This window comes from Lutjanus erythropterus, chromosome 1, assembly GCF_056507025.1.
Source record: "Lutjanus erythropterus isolate fLutEry1 chromosome 1, fLutEry1.hap2, whole genome shotgun sequence".
Classification (NCBI taxonomy): domain Eukaryota; kingdom Metazoa; phylum Chordata; class Actinopteri; order Lutjaniformes; family Lutjanidae; genus Lutjanus; species Lutjanus erythropterus.
Window position 1 is genome coordinate 19,565,869 of NC_139317.1, and position 13,542 is coordinate 19,579,410.

The 13,542-nt window shown below is 38.1% G+C and overlaps 2 protein-coding genes across 3 annotated transcripts in view; one reads left to right on the forward strand and one right to left on the reverse strand.

Annotated features, from left to right (window-relative positions):
* Positions 1-8,985, reverse strand: part of kif18a (kinesin family member 18A) — a 35,349-nt gene extending 26,364 nt beyond the window's left edge. For both annotated transcript variants that reach the window (XM_084716129.1, XM_084716121.1), the window contains exons 1-6: positions 8,846-8,985; positions 6,836-7,172; positions 5,095-5,252; positions 4,619-4,723; positions 3,931-4,041; positions 3,496-3,693 (exon numbers count right to left, since the gene is read on the reverse strand). In XM_084716129.1, coding sequence (XP_084572255.1) covers positions 3,496-3,693; positions 3,931-4,041; positions 4,619-4,723; positions 5,095-5,252; positions 6,836-7,151 — 888 coding nt within the window. In that variant the 5' untranslated portion in view covers positions 7,152-7,172; positions 8,846-8,985. The remainder of the gene's footprint in view (positions 1-3,495; positions 3,694-3,930; positions 4,042-4,618; positions 4,724-5,094; positions 5,253-6,835; positions 7,173-8,845) is intronic.
* Positions 8,957-13,542, forward strand: part of mettl15 (methyltransferase 15, mitochondrial 12S rRNA N4-cytidine) — a 61,921-nt gene continuing 57,335 nt past the window's right edge. The window contains exons 1-2 of the mRNA XM_084716143.1: positions 8,957-9,110; positions 12,169-12,421. Coding sequence (XP_084572269.1) covers positions 9,067-9,110; positions 12,169-12,421 — 297 coding nt within the window. The 5' untranslated portion in view covers positions 8,957-9,066. The remainder of the gene's footprint in view (positions 9,111-12,168; positions 12,422-13,542) is intronic.

Below are 13,542 nucleotides of genomic sequence, written 5' to 3' on the forward strand. Positions count from 1 at the left end.
TCTCGTGGGCATTTGGGATTGCTGAAAGTCACATTAAAGTAAAGTAACAAAAGGAGTGTAAAATGATCTCTTTTGGGGTTCACAGCTGTGCCTGCACTGCTCCTTGGAAAAACCCTAAGCCTACATCTGGATTCAAAGACCTTAGCTAAAGTTCATGTCAGATCTAGTGAGAGAAAAAGCTCCCTTTTTAACAAGCGCAGTCATATAAACATTTCAGCAAAGTAAGAATTTAAAAGTAAACAACTACATTTCATAAAACTCAAATGTTTGTTTTCACTACATTAGTGAACCATGGGGAATCTCATCTCTCACAGATTCAGTGTAAAACAACCCCTGGAACTCACAGGTGAATGGAGGGAGCTGTGCTGACCTGAATGGGAGGTGGGAAGCAGCCATGAAAAACAAATGCTGAGTTCAAAGGGAATCCAGCACATAATACGTACAAAATTCCCTTTAAGCATCAAAGGTTTAGTTCTTTTTCTTTCAGCTTGCTGTACACTTCTACTTGTAAAAATAACAGTAAATTTGGTTAAAGCTCTTCTTGTTCTTTCACTTGGCAAAAGTCTTGCTGCCATGATCTGCTAAGTAAGGATGGGGACTAAGGCTGAAACTGAAATTGCGATATGTGATATGATTGATGGGAATGATAATTTTTGTATCAGAATTAAGTTCTGGACGACCACAAAAAACAACAACATCAACAAAAACAGTGTTAGTGTAGTGTCTAGTCTGTCTAATCCAAAAAAGAAAAACAGATGCAGCGTGAAATTGTTACAGCGGGGTATGCGAGAAGCATCTAGCACATCATCAACAAACTTGTACTCTGTTATGTCACCTTCTACTGTTCATGATCACTTAAATTTTTTTCTATTATAGCAGATTACATAAGACAAAATTCAAGTTTTAATAGATATGTCTTTTTGTTTCTGCATGAGTATAAAATTTATATATGAACACAGGCTGTAAATGCTGCTTATTAACAATAATTCCAGGGAGTATGTTTGGAGTATTAAGATCCTATGGGTTTCATTGTTTAAATACAAACTGAGCAATCAGAGAGATTGCAAAGGACAACAGGAAGTTTGCTTCTAAACATTGCTGCAGGGAACCTGACCATGTCCAGAAATGTTGACAACCATACATCAACTTTTTCTCTGTCCACACCATTTAGAAAGACTGGCATGATCAAATGTCTCCACTATGGACAATATTTTCAGAAAGCCCCTTTTTGTGGGTGGGAAACACTGGCCTTGTGCGGATGGAGTGCCAAAACGGAGTGAAAGGATGCGCCGTAAAATATATCTACATCGCCCAAGGCAAACAACTTACAACAAAAACCTCTGTGCAGCATAGCATGAAGATGACATACTGAACAGCTTGAACAGAAGTAGCAGACATTCTTCTCACTCAAATGAATGGCATGTCAGCTCAGACACAAGTGGGGACATTCTTTCCTGTAAACAATGGCCACAACATGAATTCCTTGTCTGCCAACAGTAAACACTGGAGCACCAATAACCACGGGGACAGGGTGGGGAACGAGTGGGGATTAGCGGTGGGTGCTGGAGGTTGAGCATGTCCACAACCGCAACACTCAAGAATGGTGTGTACAATACAAACTGAAGGGTTTCCATGAAAGTACACAGTTTTAACCCAAGAATGAAGTAACCTGTTGAAGAAGGATCACATTTCAACATGGCTGCTCTACATTTGCACTGCACTTCCTAAATGCATGTGGCCTGCTTGCGCCTCGTCCCTTGAGACTGGTGTGTAAAATGAGAAGACTGCTTGACAGGTTAATGTATGCAACTGGAATGAAATAATACCCAAATACTCAGTTGACTCTCCACTTCCCAGGCTCTCAGTTTCATAAAGAGGCTAGTGGTTAACTTCAGACAACTTAATCTTTAAAAAAAAAGAGCAAAATTTCCATATGCGCTGATGATTTGCTGACCAAACAAACCTGAGGCATAAAACAACATGAAAGTGTGTGGTGTGTGTAAAATTCTGCAGTACACTGTATCAGTGCACATCTCTGCACATGTGTACTGTAATTATTTTTTCAATGTGTTGTGACTGTGATAATGAGAATGACAGCATATGATTATAAACAGTCTTGGTACTTGCAACATGGTATTAATCTGCAGTGGATGATAAGATAATCCTTCGTCGAGCTTACAACTGGGAAATCTGCAGTGTTACAACAGCAAAAGGGGATAGCGCAATAACAGAAGCATCAATAAAAGCAAGATGTAATAAATAAGTAAACAGCAAGATAGATAAATAAGTAAACAAGCAGGATATGAACAAGAGAAAATAAATAAAACAATATAAACAAGAAACAAACCCAACAGTTGAATTCACATCATTGCACAAATATGAACACTAAACTGTGCAATATCAACATTTCCTATGTGAAATAACGTGAATTCAGCTTTTAGAGTGAAGAGAAATGCCACATCCAAATTATAGTCAATACCCTGTAGTAATACAAAATACTCTGAATCTAAAATTCCACTATATCTAAACTACATACAGTATGTCCAGACTGTATCTCATATTTTTGTCTTAACAATTATCGTTTGAATTGTAGCAAGTTGTTAATTTGCTTAATGATAGTATTTTATTGGTTTTATTGGTTCAAATGGTTGAATATTACTTGATTTGATACGTATAAATCACTGTGGAACATTATTTCAGAAGTTTCTAAACAAGTCATTATTCTAACTTTTATTAGGCAGTGATTCACAAAGTGGCATTTAATTTGTTACCAAGCTAGCCAAACACTTTGCTCAGTTTACAGTCTGAAACATGCTGCTGTGTGCATCTGTCTTCACTAACCAGGAGGTGTCTTTTGTGCATTCAAAGTTCTGAGTGTTGCAGTGTGAATGTTAACTCTTTAGTGGGCAGATCACTAATTTCAACTTCCAGCTGTCACCCAGACATCTGACAGATTGCTCCCAGCAAACAGCAAATGTGAAACACTTAAATATTTAAAAGGGGATCAGATTTTCCAGTTTCTTTTTCCATGATTTCTTTATAACTAAAAAAGGACTCTTGAGTGCTTAAAGGTTTCCTTGGGACCTAGAAACGTCAAGGTTTTCTAGGAGCGAGCGGACAAACAGGTTGTGGGGCATAATGATCTTGGAAAATGTGAGCAGTGCAACATAGCCTGGTCCTGTTAAATGGTGACATACATCCCTTGACTATTATATGAACAGAGCATTCATTGAACCCAATAACAAAATTACACGGATATAAACACCAGTTAATATAATCCTGGGCTTTACCTTCCAAATTCTGTTTCCCTTATTTCACATGATGGAGCCACTTAGCTGCATGGAAAACAGTAACTGTGCAGCTGGCAGTGCATCAGAAATCGGCTGTATTTTAAACACTGCTAAATTGTCAAGGTAAATTATAATATAATATATAAAATAATAGATTATAATATAATATGAGTAATATAAAATAATATAAGTGATATAAACTCACCTTTGGGTCAGCAAGAGCATTGATAACATTTCCTAGGGCAAGAAGTGAGCGATTGATATTAGCACCTTCCCGCAAACGTGCCCCTTTGGCGTTGGTGGCGCTGGCTCTCTCCGAGCCTGCCAGATCAATCAGGCTCATTTTGGCAATGCAGACATTAGGATTGAGGCTGGCTGTTTTGTCCTGCTGTCTCAAATATATCTGGAGAAAAAGACACAGAACTGTCAATTTAAGACTAGCAAGAAGCAAACCATGATGTATTGTTAGATGTTTGCAGTGAAAAATTATATTTCAAATACTTATAAACTGATGATATCAGTAACTGCCCACTTGGAATTGGGGAGTAGGAGCAGTTTGCAGTTAAGCTTTTGTATTTATGTCTCTTCTTTTGTTAATTATTGACTTTTTGTGTTGTTTTCTAAAACTGGATTGAAATACCTGAAAAACAGCATGGGACCGGGAAGAGGTGGCATTCATATCAGTGGGGTGCTGTGTCCTGTTGCGATTGCCAGAATCCAAAGCCTGAAGAATGTGCTCTGCAGATTTAGGCTGTATAGGAAAAAACAAAGACAGAGATGGTGTGTGACCCAGTAAAAGGCCCAATTTGGAACCACCACAGTGCACTTGCACACCACAGCAACAGAACAGTAAGGGGGCTAAACATTAAATAGTTTCATGTTTGTAACCCAGTTATATAGAATATTTGACCAGAATTTCTAATAAAACAGCTTTGTTGTATAACTGTATAACTGATGATGACATCTTGAAATGAAACACTTGTATGCTTCTTTTCATAGACAGGGATGACTGTTTTGATCAGGTTTAACAAACTACCCATAATATCCCTTGTTTATTTTATTTTTTGATCATGTCTTAACACAGGAAGTGCATTTTTGAATACCTGCGCAGGGGAGCCTGATTCTTGTAATTTATTGCCATAGAACCTTTACAGACTTGGATAATATGAATTTCTTATTTTTCTAACATTATGATATTGCAAAAGCAACTGGGGGAGCTCAAAATTATAGCAAATGTAATACATTTACTTTGCAATGACATCATTATTTAGCTTTAATACACTTTATTATTCTTTGGGGGAGTGCATATGATACATGTTGCTACTAACCTGATGCAGTGAGAGGCCCTGAACAACCACTCCTTTAGAACTGTCCTCTCTGACTGCAAGAGGGCCCACATTAGCCAACAGGTCTCTGATCTGTTCATTGTAAACCTGTAAAACAACAAAAACAACAAAAACACTCTGTGAAAACCAGCTAGGAGATCAATTGAGACAAAAATGGGTTGAGATTCTGCAAGTGATAAGTGTTAACACTGTAACATTTAAAAGTGTAATTAGAATAGCAAATAGAAAAACATGAGAGAAAAAATATCCCTTTAACATGGTCATTAATGTAATGTGTAACAGCTGCAATGCCTTTAGACAAAAGTGGTGTGGTTTAATTACCAGTGAATATCATAAATGAAACCTTTCAGTCAAAGTCTGAGAATCACTTTGACTAAAAGAAAAACAGGTTCTGTAAAAAATAGAGAACAAAAAGAATAAAACAAACAGAAAAAAACACTACAGATTCAAATATTCACCTCAAGATATGAGAAAGCAACAGCAAACTCTTTCTCCTCCTTGGCATCATCCATGCGTTTGAACAGCTCTTTCATGGTGCGGTACATGACCCCAGGGTCATTTTGTGAGCCTAACATGGTATGTGTCTTGCCTGCTCCAGTAGCACCGTATGCAAACACTGCAAATGAAAGATTAATTACTGTATTGTAAATCATGTATATATAATAACAATTCTTACGGAAACAAGTACAGCATCAGGTTTCCTTTGGATGAAACCACACAGTAAACTGAAAAACTTGTGAGCAATGGAAACATCAAATACATTATATTTCAAAGCAAGTCTGAGAATAGGTGCACTTATTGTGAAAAAGCCTGGGTTAAGTGAGGCTAACTGATAAAAATTACTGTGGTCTAATAAGCCTAGATTGGAAAGTAGGCCTACAGCATGTAATACTGTCTCAACACCACAGAAATGAACCTCTAAGTTCACACCATTGAACAAATGCAATTCTACAGTTTTTGGTTTCATAGGTGGGCTGGGTATTTCTACTCAATACCTTTAAAGTATCAGTTGAAATAACCCAGCATGTGTTATTGAAACTTCTGAAATCTGCAGTCTATCTTTTTGGTACCCAGATCTAGAAAAAAGGTACTATTTATATGGCTTTACTCATAGCCAATAACTACAAGTGTTCCTCACAAAGAATAATCTTTGAAACAAGGTATCAACTAAAGTACTCTATTGATATCATTATCACTTTGAGGGTACTGGTATCACAACTTTTTAAACAATGCCCTGCCCCTATTACATAGTTCAACTGAATCAAGACAGAGTAGGGGTAAACATTTGTATTTTTTGTTCAGTATACCTTTCATGAAGGGTATAATGTTAGGTTTTCATTGAAAATGTTTTAAAGAGGTTTATTCAACCATGATAATTTTGAAGGCTGCCGTTTGTGGTGCTATTGAATTGTATTGCGGCATTCACTCTTTTTATTATCTTTTTCCATACATTTATCAATGAAGGTAGGCTAAATAACAGAAAGGCTTCTGTGTGTGATGCAACACAGTTCAACAGCACCACAACCTGCATCCTCCAAAATTACCATATAGTTGAATGTCTCAGCAGCATCAAGATCTCCAGCTGATCCAAGAATCTTTAAACAAATGACTGACACTCTTTAAAACCAAATCTGTTTCTGATCCTGTTTGCAGCAGCTACATCAGCTGTCAAAATTTCCCATAGTGTTGATTTAAAACACAGGATCTGCAGTGTTGTGAGCTAGTGACCGACTAGAGAACCCTGGAGCAAACAAAGCCAATTAACAGCAGCTAGCAGTTTCAATTAATGATATGGCAGCGTGAGTCAGCAAGCCATGTTGAGAAAATCAAAACACTAAAAACACGGCTCTATAGTGGCGTTGGTGTGGCTCCTAACTGCATTTGAACTTAATTTGGTCACGCAGGGGCTGAAGAGAGACGGACAAAAATCCAAACATTTACTGCCACAACAGATAACATCACTTTATTACAGAGCCCCCAAGGGTCATGGTAGGAAACTAAGGCTAAATATTACAGTTCTATTGAGGAAAAAAAGAATTTAGATACCAAATACCAAAGGCCTCAGATAGGATTTCAGTCCAGAAATGTTTGATTGATGATTGAGACAGCACAATTGTTCATTTTATCATATCCTGTGGTTTTTGCACAGTGGAAGTTCAATTAGCTTGAGCACACAACTTGTATCTATTTGTTTGTTACCTGTGCAGTTAAATCCATTCATCACACCATCCAACACTCCTTTAGTGGTGTTCTCAAAGACATCCTCTTGAGTAGAGTTCTCACCGAAGACTTGGTCAAAAACAAACTTAAGGTCTTTGTTAGCCCGCTTGTTGATATTTCGGTTTCGGACTCTTTGAGACCCAAAACATGACATGTCCTCTTCTTTGGGGTCAAAGATGAGCATGTGGTTATCAACAACCTGGACCACATTTCGACAGTTTTCACGCTTCTCACTTTCACTGGTTGGCCTCACTCGAACAACCACCTTGACATGGCTGCACACGTCACTTGCCATTGTGGTCCCTAACCAATGTTCCTGCAAAACAAAAACAAAGGGTTGACTAAATTTTCCACATTGCAAATTGAAAACTGTGTATTTTTTTTAAACAGTACGCTTATTAATTCCCAAACAATTAAAAACATTTAGAAAAAGGGCCAGAGGACAGCATGTGATGGATTTTTTCTTTGTGACAAATTGTGACAGAGTTGTACACTGTAAAGGTTGTTCTTTAAGACAAATTTGTGATGTCAAGCTGTATAAATAAAATCCAATGGACTGACTTAAGTCACCAACAAGTTTCTTCAGCCTTCCTAAAATGTCTGTCTTGATTAATCAATTAATAGCTGTTCGTTTAAAAATTTCAGAAAAATTGGGAAAAACGTCAACCAGGGTGAAGAGTTTACGTCCTCGAATGTCTTTTTTCATCACTACCCAAAGATATTCAGTTTACTGTCATAGAGGAGTAAAGAAACCAAAAAATATTCAACACTGGAGAAGCTAGAATCATAGAACTTGGACTGTTTTTTTCTTTAAAAAAATAATTAAACTGATTAATCAGCTATTTAAAAAAGTTGCTGATTCATTTAATAATTAATGAATTGTTGCAGCTCTGATAATATGTTTTGTAAAATATACACTGGTTTTAGCCAGGTGTAGGTAATAAACTGACAAAATTATTCTGATGTTAATGTTATTTGACTGGGTGCACAGTGTTTGTGTTCTGTATCTGTGTACACACAGTCTTCCCCATTGCTCAGAATGATTCCCATGCTCCACTGCTACAAATTAAAAGAAAATTAAAGCACTATAGTTACAGTAGCTGGATTGCAGTTCACAACAAACAATGGCTACGTTTCTATGAACACAATATAACGTTTTTTGGCCTTATTCTGAAAAAGACAATATTCCAACTGAGCTGTTTGCGTGGCTAATGAAAGTGAACATTTCTCTAATATTTTTTTTCCAAAGTTTTTCAAGGCTAATAGACTTGTTTGTCTGCAAACACATCCTCCCTCTTTCATTCATTTAATCGCCTGCTTGAAAAGGTCAGCACTGCGATATTTGTGCATATCCAAAAACCTGGGATTTTCTTTTGTGCAGGCATCTGTGCTCCAGCCTTACAGTATGCTGGCTAGTTGGTTTGTTTACAGCACAGAGCTGGCTGTAAGTAAACAAGAGGCCGTGTGTCACAAACTGCAGTAAAAACCACCACTGAGACGCATATTCTGAACTTGTTTACATGTCCAAGGGATGCTTCTAAAACCAGAATAATTCCAGCATAGCCAACGTCTTCATCAGAATATGCCCCGAATAGAATAAGGCCTAGGTCGGAAATTAAGAGTGGAAAATTAGTGTGCCTCTAAATGTAGCCAATGAGGCTAAAAACGGCAAAAATTCATGACGTATGACAGTTAATGTCTACTAACTACTCTCAAGTCACAAAAAGTTACGATATAAAACACACGAGACAGTGTTACTGTTAGTTAACTGCTGCTTACATGTTAGCATAAATGTTTTAATTCAAGCTCACAGTGGAGTATGCTGTTTTTAAAAGGCGTAGCTAACAACTGAAGCAGCACTGCCAACGTTGGCAGGGCTGGCTAACGCCTGCTATTTAGCTAGCTCTCACACAACTTCCAACGGTACGTTAGCTGTTAGCATTGTTCTCTTTATGTCGTGTGCACTGCGTGCGGTTAGCTATGTCTTACCTTTTGTCAGTAACGGTTGTGTTTCATTTCATTACCACGACAACGTTTTCTGATGAGGCACCGATAGTTCGTGTTAAAATGATAATTTCTCCAGCGAAGCTCAGGTGGCCATAGCTAACACGACAAGCGCCAATATTTTCAAAAACAAGCCCTCTTCCTCTGTCGCAGCTGATTGGACGTTTGTCGCTGGTCACTGGGCGGATCACAGTGACGCGGCGGACATGCTGCTGCCACTGAAGGCGGAGCTACCCTCTGCTCTACTACGGTAAGCTACAACTTCTAGAGGTGTAGACATGGTTCTCCGGCACAGTTTACCGTGGTTGAACATTTTGTAAATGTAACCGAACGTACTGTTGAGGTCCCATTCGTGCATTCGTCGACAATCTGTGGAGCTAACTGCGTGCGGTCATCCAACATGGTAGCATAGCAACAAAATCTAGCATCGCTCTGTAGTCAGGTGTAAAATGACTAGCCACTACTGATCTTACAGCTACTACACACGTGTTAAACAGCAATGAATGGTGTACCAAACCACTGTCTCCAGGATATATAGGTTATGTGTTAGATGTGTCAAACACCTGTTAAAGTTACTGGGTACATGTGTAAGTTAACACTACCACCATAGCACATTTCTCCACGTTAGCTCTGGTATTTTTAGCAAGGTAGTTAGCTAACCTGTTTCTCTTGTGTGCAATTGTGTGCGAAATGGCAACATACACTTCGTTACACGCGTTAGGTTAAATTGAATCAAACAATCAACAAATACAAACTAGTGGTGTGAAGTTACACTATTGTGACCTGTTACCCCTAGCTTGATGAATGCTGGGTAATATTGTTATTATATCAACATCGTGATATGAGACTGGATATTGTCTTAGATTTTGGATGCCATGATATTGCGATATGACATACGAGTTGCCTTTTCTTAGTTGTAAAGCTTCATTACAGTAAAGTTGTGTCATTTTGTGAACTAAACCAGTCTGTAGCTCTTCTATTATTTGCCTTTACCCACTTAGTCATTATGTTACGGCTGCAACAATTATTGTATTATTGTTGTAACTATTGTAATTGGTGATTAATCTGTTTACTATTTTCTTGATTAATCATTAATTAATCCTGTCACAATCTTGTTAGTTGACAAACAGGGCCAAACATGTGGAACATAACCCATTTTTTCGAGTCTTTTTTTCCAGTGATTGTTTTCATTATCGATCAGTCTTTCTAATGTTCTCAAATGTCTTGTTTTGTCCACAATTCAAAGATATTCAGTTTTACTGTCAGTGAGGAGTAAAGAAACAAGAAAATATAAAACATTTATCTTTCACCCAATTTACAGCATTGAGAAGGGCACACGGAGGGGACAGACTGTTTAATACATTTCTATGTCATGAGACAAAGTCATTTCTAAGTTTTTATTATTATTACTCCCTTAAGAATTGAAGGTGATGTCACAGATAAAAATAATCACAAAATGGTTCATAAGTGATAATACATGTACAGGATGTTCAAAACCATCTTTCTTCTATCTCTGCTCTTGTGATGAAGGACAGCCTACTTCACCTGAAAGATGTAATATTTTGATTTAGGTGCAGACAGCGGTAATGCAGTAATAGTGTGCATAAAAAGTTGATTTGGATTCCTCTAAGGTACAGCAGGTACAGCCCTCAATCTGACAGCAATCATGCATTGTCACTCTCTGTTTTTATTGCCACCTTTTCAAATACTGTGTAATGCTGTGCTGCCATTGAACATTTCTTTGTGTTCACCAATGCCATGCACACACTTGTTGAGTTCGTTCATCTCCTTCAATTATTTGTATCATATTAGAATTATACATCACTAACAGAGCTCTAATTTTCAATACATCCTGTTGCCAGGAAACACCTGAATACCTTTTTAAGCATGTGGCTCACTTTGGTGCCTGCTGCGGGCAGTATTGTTCATGTAGACTGCCAAAATATTGAACTAATCAGCTGAAGATGTATTTACTCTTCTTGTAGATGGGTTGTGTTGATGCAGTGTGTGAATCACAGATGTGAGCTGCTGGAAAGGTTCAGGGTGATTTTATTTGGCTTAAAATGTTTAAAAAAAAACTGTGATGCCCTCTTGTATTGGTGGACACCTCAGGTTGGAGAGCTGCTAAAAGGGATAGTTTGGATTATTTGATGCGTGGTTCTATGAGATACGTATCCATTGTCTGTGTATTACCTACAGTAAATGCCGGTTGGCACATCCCAGTTAGGAGAAGCAGAGCAGGGCACCAGTATAAAAGCTAAGCAGGGTACTGCTATAGACAATGTCAGCAACAGAACGTATTTTAGACAATTTAGACACTCATAAATATCAGGTGAAATGTATGCTATATTTCCAATATTTTCACCATTTTATTTTGCAATCAGAATACCTTTTCTGATGGGAAGCTGCCAAAATATAATCACTTTCTCTCCAAACCAGCCACACTTCATGGGTGAAATCAGCTATTTTACCCCACAGAACACAGCAGTTGCTATTTCTACCACTGCCTCAAGCCGTTAGTTTGTTTGTGTAATTATGTGACTGTGGTGTTTTAAAAAGACTGACAGACAGAGGCAGCAGTAGACCAGTAAGACCAATAACTCCCGTGTTCTGTGAGATAAAAATGCAGATTTCGCCAATGGAGTCTGGTTGGTTTGGAGAAAGCGATATTTGGCTTATATAACAGTTGTTTTTCCCATCAGAAATGGCAAAGTAAAATGGTAAAAATATTCTAAATATAGTATCAATTTAAACTGATATTATTTTTTAAAAAAGCAGCTAAAATACCTTTTGTCACTGTCAATGTACAAAACAGTATATTGCTTAGGTTCCATGCTGGTACCCCTCTGTGCTTCTTTTACCTGCGGTGTGCTGACAGGCATCTATAGGTAATACACTGACTATGGCCAAGTACCTCATATAACCCTACATCAAATAATCATAACTATCCCTTTCAGCCCTTTAAAAAATACTGTCTGGAAACATCAAAGCTACTTTGTAAGCATGCATTGTATATATTTTTCTTCCAAATTGTATATTTCAACTTAACATACTTGTCACATAGCATTACTGTATGTAACCATCTATTATACAGCATATAAACTAGAGAACTATTACTGATAATAACAGAGTAACTACAAAAACTTTTGTTCACTCACTCCATCACCATCTTACTTTAACTTTCAAACTACTCACCCATATTCAGCAGTATTACAAACCCTGCTTCTCCTATTTGGGTTTGACACTTCATGTTTCTGCTCATAGCACAGCAAAACTTTGCTCTTATTTTTCTCTTATTTACTCCACAGGATCATGATTTTCTCCATATCTCTGCGCTGCAACACAATGTTACAGAAAACAAATCTGCCTGTGTGGAGAGCATGGAGGTCATGGAAGTTAGGCCTCCACTCTTCTACAGTTTGCGCATCTTCTGGACCTGGTCCTGGTCCCGGCCCCGCGGACAGATCTCAAGAGCCATCTTCTGTTTCAAGTGAAAAGCCTCCTCACACTCCTGTCATGCTTAAAGAAGTCCTTCAGTACTTAGACATCCAGCTAGGTCAGGTATGTCTGCATCAAGTTATTTTTTGATGTCCTTAAGAAAGTTAATGCTGTTATAAATGCTCTTTTGAATATGTCACAAATTCATTCAGACCAGATGAATGTCATGTGAAAGGATTCAAACATTTTATGTCTTTGTTCTTTATCACTGCTGTTATTTCCATTAGAATATATTCACCCCCTGAGGTATTGTCACATTAAAAGCTGTAGAATGTGTTCAGACTGTTGTCAGATCTGACGTGTGACTACACTGAATCTTGAGGACTGACTGCCCTCACTGATATTAGCAAGTGATTAGGTTGTATTTGTATGTTCAGGTGTTGTTATCCGGTCTGCCTTGGTTGCTGTGGTAATGGCATAGGCATGCAAACTCACTGTTCCTCTAATGCGCATCAGAGCATTTGACACACCTATCACTGTCATACATTTTGATTCAACGCCACCACCAACTACAGACTCAAAAACTACAGCAGAGTTGACTCAACACTAAAAAAACGTGTGTTATAAGATTCACAAAGATGAGGTTTATTGCAGGGGTGTTGTATTACTTTTTTTTAGCAAATACATTGATTGAGTTTGAATTGAACAGCATCTTATTGCAATCAGAATATAACTAATGTAAATGACATCTTTAATCATAATTGTTCTACCAAGATGTTTGTTGCTAAGGTGAAAATTCAGTTCACACACTATATAACCACTTGTTGTTAAAAGCACACATGGATTGGACAGGGTGTTAGTGGCTTGGCTTTCACTTAATGTATGTACTACAAGGACAGATGGGCATGAGTCAAAAGCCTTCTGGTGTTGCAGGCAGCATAGGAGGGGAAGTGATGCCCCCCCTATATAATGCATGGTCAAGGCAGGTGGGGGCCATGGGTCAACAACTTAGTCAGGAATTGCGCCACTGTAAGGCTGTTGGCAGGACACAGGGTGCTGCGTCGCTCCTGCCTGAACTTTAGCACCTCTAAACTCCTCCGCTGCCCGCCCATTTGCCAACTGTCCCAAGACAGCTTGCCAATCAGATGCTATTAAAAACAGTTTAATAGATTTTGTTTTTTTGTACAGTACATGCTGTAGACCTCACTGGGTGTGAGGTTCTGTGGAAATGTTGAATGGTAATA